Source organism: Cyprinodon variegatus, unplaced genomic scaffold, assembly GCF_000732505.1.
Source record: "Cyprinodon variegatus isolate N-32 unplaced genomic scaffold, C_variegatus-1.0 Scaffold1078, whole genome shotgun sequence".
Lineage (NCBI taxonomy): Eukaryota > Metazoa > Chordata > Actinopteri > Cyprinodontiformes > Cyprinodontidae > Cyprinodon > Cyprinodon variegatus.
This window is the reverse complement of record NW_015151531.1, coordinates 282,634-291,491: the sequence shown is the minus strand read 5'-3', so window position 1 is coordinate 291,491 and position 8,858 is coordinate 282,634. Positions and strand designations below refer to the sequence as shown.

General features: G+C 34.9%; 1 protein-coding gene and 2 non-coding genes across 3 annotated transcripts; all 3 read right to left on the bottom strand.

The window, feature by feature from the left end:
* Positions 1–1,456: 1,456 nt before the first annotated feature.
* Positions 1,457–1,530, bottom strand: trnan-guu. The gene has a single exon. It is a non-coding gene; the product is annotated as a tRNA-Asn (tRNA).
* Positions 1,531–2,639: 1,109 nt separating this feature from the next.
* Positions 2,640–2,713, bottom strand: trnan-guu. Its single transcript has one exon. It is a non-coding gene; the product is annotated as a tRNA-Asn (tRNA).
* Positions 2,714–5,232: 2,519 nt separating this feature from the next.
* Positions 5,233–8,225, bottom strand: LOC107101295 (protein Simiate-like). The gene is made up of 6 exons (XM_015400157.1): positions 8,023–8,225; positions 7,872–7,923; positions 6,173–6,302; positions 5,995–6,071; positions 5,825–5,894; positions 5,233–5,633 (listed from the first exon to the last, which is right to left on the bottom strand). The coding sequence occupies exons 1-6, from the start codon at positions 8,102–8,104 to the stop codon at positions 5,499–5,501; spliced, it is 546 nt and encodes a 181-aa protein (XP_015255643.1). The 5' UTR covers positions 8,105–8,225; the 3' UTR covers positions 5,233–5,498.
* Between the last annotated feature and the right edge of the window lie 633 nt (positions 8,226–8,858).

Sequence of the window (8,858 nt, the reverse complement as noted above, 5' to 3'; positions counted from 1 at the left end):
TGTCTTTACTGCCAGGACACTGGTGTGAAAGTACAAAGGCTATCATAGGTTGAGATGCACAATAATGACCAAGACTAAAAATGGATAAACATCCCTCATTGGGTTTGTGTCAGTCTGAACTATATGGGGCCAAGAAGAGAATTTAATAGTAGAAAATTATTTGTTAAAATAACTATTGGCAGTACAGATGCAATAATAAGGTATTAATGTGCTCAGCACTGCTTAAAATACAATTTTTTGTTTACTTTATACATAATATTGAATATTATAAAACTGTTTAACCTTTCAGAAACTAAATTAAATGGAAGCGAAAAATGCTGCCATTGCTGCAGATATTGTTTGAATATAACATATAATCATGGCGCATGATATATTTTCTTTAACAATAATTTTTTCATATGGTAAAGTAAAGAGGAAATTTCGAAGAGGATTATCTAAATTGCATCAAGCAAAGACTTGGGAAAACATTAACTGCCTTTAATTTCTGATTCTGTGATGTATATTTCTCTTTCTTTATCTGTAGGTGGACTCATCGATTCAGACAACCAGAAACATCATGACGGTGATCCTCTCCCTTCTCCCTATTACTAACAAGCTAAATAAAAAGGTAACATCCACATCCCTCCCTAAATAACTGGATTGAATGAGTTGGTTGAATTTCCACACATTTCCCTAAGTTGAAAGAGAGAATTCAGGCTCATTCTCTTCAAAAAGAAGTATTTTGGTCCATTTATGTTTTTACTGTTCTGAAAATTCCTTTATCTGTACTTCCAATAAAAAATTTCCCTCACCTCATAATCACTCACTTTTTTCAGATTCTTGTGAGTAGTATTTCTGCAGATTGCCACATCTAAAAGAGAAAGGTCCCTTGATGGGCTTAAACCATCACTCCTTCAGTTAACAGACAAATACACTGAACATATGACACACACAAAGACCGGATCTGCCTCTAGTACTTATTGCATTAAAATTAGAAAGTTCTGATGTTTAAATTTTTCAGGTTTCAGCTTTTTCCAAGATAGTGACACTTTTCCTTTGAAAAAAAAACAGCCTTAAGGACAAAAGTCCCTGGGTGGGCTTGAACCACCAACCTTTCGGTTAACAGCCAAATCCACTGACATAACTACGGTACTAATAATTGTGTCAAAATGAAAGTTCTGAACATTTTTCAAGCTTCAGTTTTTTCCAGATTTCAGCTTTTCCATGATAGTAACACATTTCCATTAAAACAACAGAGTTTCAGTGTAAATGTAGCTCACAAAGTACTTTATTTATGCTACTTTCTAAGCAGTTGGTAGAGTATTTTACTCTTGGTCAAATATTTCCAAGATTTTAAGAGGAGAAGACATCGAATCTATGCAGCAACAAAAACCTTTCTGGATTGGAAGTAAAACATCTTCAAACTTGGAAAACAAGTCCAGTGGATTGGTTTTGGAACCTAGAATCTAAAGACAAACGTCCCTGGGTGGGCTTGAACCACCAACCTTTCGGTTAACAGCCGAATGCGCTGACCTATTGCGCCACAGAGACAAGGGCGACATTTCTTTGCAAGACACACACCAAGAGAGCACACCTGCGCAGTATAAAAATTGTGTCAAAATGAGAGTTCTGAACTCTACATTTTTCAGCCCTCAGCTTTTTCCATGATAGTGACACTTTTCCTTAGAAGAGTGACACTTTTTCTTACAAAAACTAAGTTTCAGTGTAAATGTTGTTCAAAAAGTATTTTATTATACTTTCCAGATACTGTAGTTGGAAGGGTATTTTCATCTTGTTCAGATATTTCCAAGATTTTAAGAGGAGAAGACATTAAATCTATGCCACAACATGGAAAAGCAAGGTTTTTAATAAGCTGTGCATCATGTAATGCTTAGAAGAGCTTTACAATGCAGGACTTAATATGGAGTATATCAAAGACAGGGAAAAAGAAGGTGCACTAATAAACCTAAAGGTTTATGCTACTTTCCACACTGTTGGGAGGGTATTTTACACATGGTCAGCTATTTCCAAGATTTTAAGAGAAAACATTATATCTATGCCACAACATGGAAAAGCAAGGTTATTCTACAGAGCTCTGCACAATGTAATGCTGAGAAGAGTTTTACAATACAAAACTTAATATAGAGTACATCAAATGCATGTGAAATAATGGTCTACCAATGCCTTGTTAAGCCTTAAAGACAAAGAAGAGTTTTACAATGCAACACTTAAAATGGATCACATCAAAGACACGTGAAATAATGGTTCACCAATGCCTCATTAAGGCTCGTTAGCCACCCGCTGTCATTTCAACTCCCACTCCCATGCAGGGGACAAAACATCTTGCCTGGGCTGTCAAGCCAAGAATTGCACCTAACAACCCCCATTTCAGAGGCATAGCCAAGTATCGGGTATTTCGGGCTAACAAAGTACCCAAAACGATTCCCCATTCTAGGCAGCAGACCCATTCTTCTCGTTCAATTTACACGTTTTCTAAGCCAAAACAAGTTTTTGGGGTCCTTCGAAGTCAACACTAATTCTGACAATTTGAAAAACCTTTCTGGAGTGTAAGCAAAACATCTTCAAACTTGGAAAGCAGGTCGGGTGGATTGGTTTTGGAATGACTAAGACCCAGAATCTTCACCAGCATAAAAAAAAAACGTCCCTGGGTGGGCTTGAACCACCAACCTTTCGGTTAACAGCCGAACGCGCTGACCTATTGCGCCACAGAGACGATGAAAATGTGTCAGCAAGGACCCAAATAATACAGACTGCTGACGTCGCTCTGCTGCATCCACGCTCAGAATGCTTTTTCGTTTTCGAGTTATGGACAGTACTTTGCTGGCAGACCATGAAAACAAAAAAAGCAATGTCCGCTGTGTTTTCTCTTTGATTATGGCATACAATGTGCAGTCTTAAGGAAGAAAATGCAAATAGGATGATTTATTACTAATTTTATTTATGGTTCAAACAATGCAGCCAAATTCTCAAAACCAGATTTTTTAGCCACAGTTCTACTCAGGAAGTATATTCAGAATGCCTTCAACATCTATAAATATGTTTGATTGAAAGGATTTGATAGAAATCAGTTTTATTTTAGCTCTTTATCAACCAAATACCTTTTGCTATGTTAGTATGAGATGCTTGATATAGGTCCTAATGTTCCCCAGAAACAAAGTCTGAGAAAAACTTAAAAAGCTAACAATAAAACCACAATCTGAAAACTTGGTTTGTCTTTCTAACTCTTTTTTTGTCTTGCTGAATTTACAGCACAAGTCAGAGAGGACGAGCCTAAGTTCCCTGCCGGACTGGGCAGAACGACAGGATTCATCCACACCAGTCAAAGAGGATGGAGCTCTAAGCAGCAAAAATACAAACGGCTTTGGAGTCAAATCCCTGGAGCAGCACATGGCCAGCCTCAACCTCCTGGAGAGCAAATAAGCCAGGAGACCGTCTGCGTGTTTGTTTTTCCCACTGTTGTCACAGCAACACATAGTCAAGCTTAAATCTGTGAAATTATCCCATCATTCCCTTCAATCACCACAGGGTGGACTTGAAATTTGGGGCAAATATGGCTGACTTGGGTCAGACAGAGGTCATATTTGACTTGCGGGGAGGGGAAGACGAAATATACACCATGTCCAATCAAATGGATTTATTCCACATTTAATTGAACAACTAGATGTTTCAAAGTTGATAATAGGACAATCAGCCAACAGGATGAGTCTTCAAATAAAACACTCAGATTTGATGATTAAGGGTTTCTACAGAAGTATATCAAAATTCTATGTTTCCAGACAAAATTTTTAATTACTTTCAAGATCTTTTCTAAAATCCTTGAGATTTACAGAAAAAAAAAAAAAGTTTTGTCTTTGATTTTTCAGTTCCCAAAATGATGAAACACCACAATTTCACAATTTAGAAACTGGCCATCAGTTGTCTTTGTGATATATGGCCATCTAATATTTTTGGGGCATCTGGATTGTATCACAACTCATCTTCAAAACCTTGTCAAGTACAGGCTGAAGTCTCCTACTGTACCTAAAGTAGAGAATGTTAAGCAAAATTTCTGTATTTTAGTACAATTATTCTTGTTTTCTGTGCTTTTTAAGACTAAAGATAATTATGGTCCTTTATTTTTTCACAACTGTGCATTCAGTCAGTAAGTGAAAAAACGAAACACAAATGGCTAAAATAACAAAATCAATGGGTTTTCAGTCAATTTAAAGATTAAGCTTGCCATTAGAATAAACTGATGCACAAACCACATTATGCAGCATTGCTTATTTATTTTCCTCAAATATCCTTATGAGGGTGAAAATAACCAAAAAAACTGAATATTTCCATTGTGATGTTGCTTTTTATCCATGCTTATCACAACAACCCCAAAACAAGGCTTAAAGCAGACTTAATACTGGTCCAGGTTGTGTTGGAGCCCCATTCTAGTTTGGAGAGAATGTCACTAGTTTCATTGCTCTGCTACGTGCCTGTTTGCCCCGAGCCCATTTGTTTTGTGGTGTACTGTAAATGTGTCTCAACAAGTGCGATTGTAACATGTGTACCCGCCATAATCTCACTTGGACATGTATTTTCTAAGTAGATAGATTGGATTAAAATCAGTATATTTGCCATAGCATTTTACTATAGAACATTTACTATGTGTCATGTTAATGTGGGGGGGGAGTTTTCATGCGAAATGACTGAAACACTTTTTCAGCATCATAAGCAGATTTTTTTACATCAGAATGACAAAAAAAAAAATGCAGTTGTGCATTCCTGCTGCTGACAAATCAGAATCTTATTTTAAAGCATGCCGAGTAAAACCAAATCATCTGCTGTTCGAACAGAACCTTTAAATGTATTTGTTATTCAGTGTGAAGCATCCAAACATGCCACTATGAATTAAAGGGTATGATGAGATGTATATTGTGGTACATAGAGCGTATGATATACTATGGAGCTAAAGATAGTAACTTTGACACTGGGTGAGCAGGAGATAATGACTGAAATCTATAAAGCAAAGTAAGCTTTAGGAAATTATTGTATGTATCTTGTGAGAAAAGCTATCAAAGATTCAAAATAGGTTTAAAAATACATCTAGTTTTGGACCATCTAATTTTTGATGACTGAAAGGTTGATAAAAGGTTGAGAAAATAAATAAAAATATTTTTCATAAATCTCAGTTTGATTTTTTTCTTATCAAACAAATGTTTATCATCTGCAAATAATGTATAGTACTTCACAAAAAAAATACTTCATTCTTTCTTCTTTTATAATAACATACATTCTAAATTAGAGCTTTCTGAAGCTTGGGACATAAAACAAAAAAACTCTGGAGTCTTTGTAATTGGGAGAAAAACTGAAGGCAAAGTGCTTCTTTAGCAAAAGCTTCTCCTCAGGAGGTGGATTCAGTCCATTTTCTCAGTCTTTGTCTTGAACCAACTGGGAGAATGAAGGTGGGAAACATACTTAAAGAAAAAAAACTAAATCTCTCCCAGAAAATTTTAGTCTTAGATGCCCTATGAGGAGGGTTGTGACACACTGCGTTTGGAGACGACGCCCTCAAACTCTTCTCTCGTCAAGAGGTGTTCGGTGATGCTCTTGCTTTCCTCAAACTTTGGAAGGATGACGGCGATGTATCCTTCTGTGGACGGCTGTTCAAGAGATCAAGAACAGAATGCAAAAGCATTTCCTTAAGTTGGTCTTGTAAAGTCAGATAATTGTTATGTTGGGGAAAAAAAACCATGACTAATTACCAGAACCACTAGCAGTATAAACTATAATCGTATATCTTAATCTCATGCAATGTAATGTTATTTATAGTCTGGAGGGAAAAGGAATCTACCTTTTCTATCAAGAGGTTTGGCGTTTCCAAAATGTTCTCATTAACCTCCAGAAGCCGTCCCCTTATGCAACTGGAACAACAATAAAAATATAATTAAAAAATATATATATATAATTAAAAATATTATAAGAGAACCAAACAATAAATGTTTACTGAAGGGAAAACCTTACCTATATATTGTGTACTCTGTCTCATCTGAGCATGTTATTCTGCACAACGGTGCAAAGTCTGTAACAAACTGTGCCCCCTATTAAAAGAAAAATGGAACAATGTATTCCAGGGAATCGTGGTAATAAAATTGTTGCTGTGCACATTAATCGAAAGACATCAGAAGCTTAATAACTTTACCCGTTTAGACTTTCCAGACACTTTATTCTTCAAGCGACTGCAGCCATTACTGATCTGGTAATTGATGCTCTTGATAGTGCGTCCTTCTTGAAGGATTGGGTGGGTCTCAGCTAAGGTAACAACACACAACCTGCAACAGGAAAAGTTCATTTTTAAGTATCTAGCAAACAATGTACCTATAGCCAGATATTTTTTTTCTGTGTAAAACTACTAAAGCAGAAAACAAATGAATAATTACTGGCAAAAGCTAGATTTTTTTTATGTCATTTCTGATTAAAAAAATAATAATAATAATTTAAAGACTTTAGAAAATAGAGGGAAAACAGATGCATTTATTTTATGCAGGTCATAAACAGTGCCTTCGAAAACAATTAGCACAATTTAAACATTTTGTTCTGCAAATCCAAAATTATAATTTCTTGAATACTCATGAGCCAGGTCAACACAAAGGTACTGCATAAATGCAAAGTGGAAAGAAAATGGGCAGAGATTTGTTTGGGGTAGGTATCTACTACAGTATCTTGACAAATCTAGGGGTAATTTCTCCCAACTCTCAGAACTCTTAAATATTTTTCCTATAAATATTCCCTAAGTTTCCAGACTCAACATTCCAGAGTTGACAGTCCTTAGAAAATGTAATATTAAACAACCTTCACTTAGTTTTCATGAGACTTATTGTAGACAGGCTATAAATGTGGAACCTACAGGAAGAGGGAAAGGAAGACTAGTAGGAAAGTAAGGTAAACACAAGATGAGCGAAGGAAATCGGAAAAAGGAGGCAGGAGACAAGGGTGGAAATAAGAAAGAAAGAAAACAAGGCCATGCAAAAAAAAAAAAGAAATTTGAATGAAAGAAAGGTAAAGTGTACAACATATAGGATGGAGGAAGGAAGATACAAATAAAGAAAGAATATGATGAAAATAAAAAAGGAACCACAACTAAGTAAGGACATAGACAAAGTAAGTCAAAGACATAGGAATTAGGTCTAGAAATACACTTTTTCTTCTTTTTTTAAGGCAATGAATGCAAATGCAAACACTGGAAAATACTAAATCTAATTCAACATCGTTTCAGGAAATGCAAGACTCATTGTAAAACAATGCTCGGTCAGACTGAATAGAAATGGTCAGGAATCGCGTGCCATATTTCAAATGCACTTTAATTTAGGTTTGTCTTCTAATTGGCCAATTCAAAACTTTCATCTAAACCACTGCAGTTAAATCATGGTTAAAGAGTAACCCCAACAACTCCCCCAGTCTCTAGTCTTTTCAGTCAGAAACAATTTAAGACTGCATTGTATTAAGATTTTCACTCTATACATACATACACATATATATATATATATACCGGTATATATATTATTCTTTTTTTTCTTTTTTTTTTTGCTAATGCAAGTTCTGTTTTATCTTTATAGCAGTTAAATTATTCCATGGATTTACAATAACCCATACTTAACTCGTGCCAAACTAACCATCCAATGGCTATTCATATTTAATTTTGCAACATTTTCCAAAAATACAATTTTGTGGAGTGAACAACTCATAGCTCTACCAGGCCACTGAGCTGTGGTCGATTCTTTAAATCCTCAAAATCGACTTTCCAGGAGATTTTAGATGCATCCCTGCTCCACCACAGCCAACTGAAATGAGCAATTACATCTTCAGCTTGCCATCAAAATATATATATATATAGGTGTTACCTGTTTGAATGTTGCAAGATGCAGTGATCCTCACATGCTTTACCCTTCATATCTAAAATAAATAAATAAATAAAATAAAATTTAACAATGAAAACAAGACATTTCAATTTATTGCTCGCTGAATTGAAACAAATAAAAATAAAAATGCTACCTGCTCTGTACCACCGTGTATAATATCGGTCGATAACGGAGGGTGCTTCTGCATTTGCGTTACTTTGATCCACACAGTCCATCAAAACAGTTCAGTCTATAACCTTGTTCAAGAAAGAAAGAAAAAAAAAAAAGATATCCCTGTACACATTTACTTCGAATGTGCTGAGCTTGACGGACATGTAGCGACGTGACCCTGGAGTAGTCCGCCTTTTTAATATGTCCGAAGGTACGAGAAAAGCAAAGCATAAGGTTCCGGTTGGGGAAACGCACTAGTTTTTGCATTTGTTTTCACGTGTATAAAATTCATGTTTTTTTTTTGTTTTTTTTTAATTGAGAAATATATTGATCGTTTTGCATCACCGTTATTATTATTATTATTATTATTATTATTATTATTATTTGATTTTTTTTACAAATGTAATTATCTTTTTTTTTCCATGTTCAATTAGTATATGTCATGGCAATATATATATGATTTGTTTGATTATTCAAAATATTCTGTTTCTTTTTATTTATCTGAAAATACCTTAGTAACAGCTATGGGAAAACATAATACAAACCAAAAGTTTTCATAATGATAAATATATTTTTTGTAATTGAATCTTGTAGAGTTATAACATCTTTGATCTCAAAACCCCTACTTATAAAGAAAGTAATTAATATTTGGTTGAAACAGTTTCGTAAGTAGTCCAATAAAGTAATTTCCTATTCATTTGCACTATCCTTTTTAAATAGAAATGTGAGTTGATACAGTCATATAACCTTCAACCTTTCTATGCATAATTACAAGAAGGAATGTGCAGTTTCCATTCCTCTAAAAGTTCTTAGTTTGCT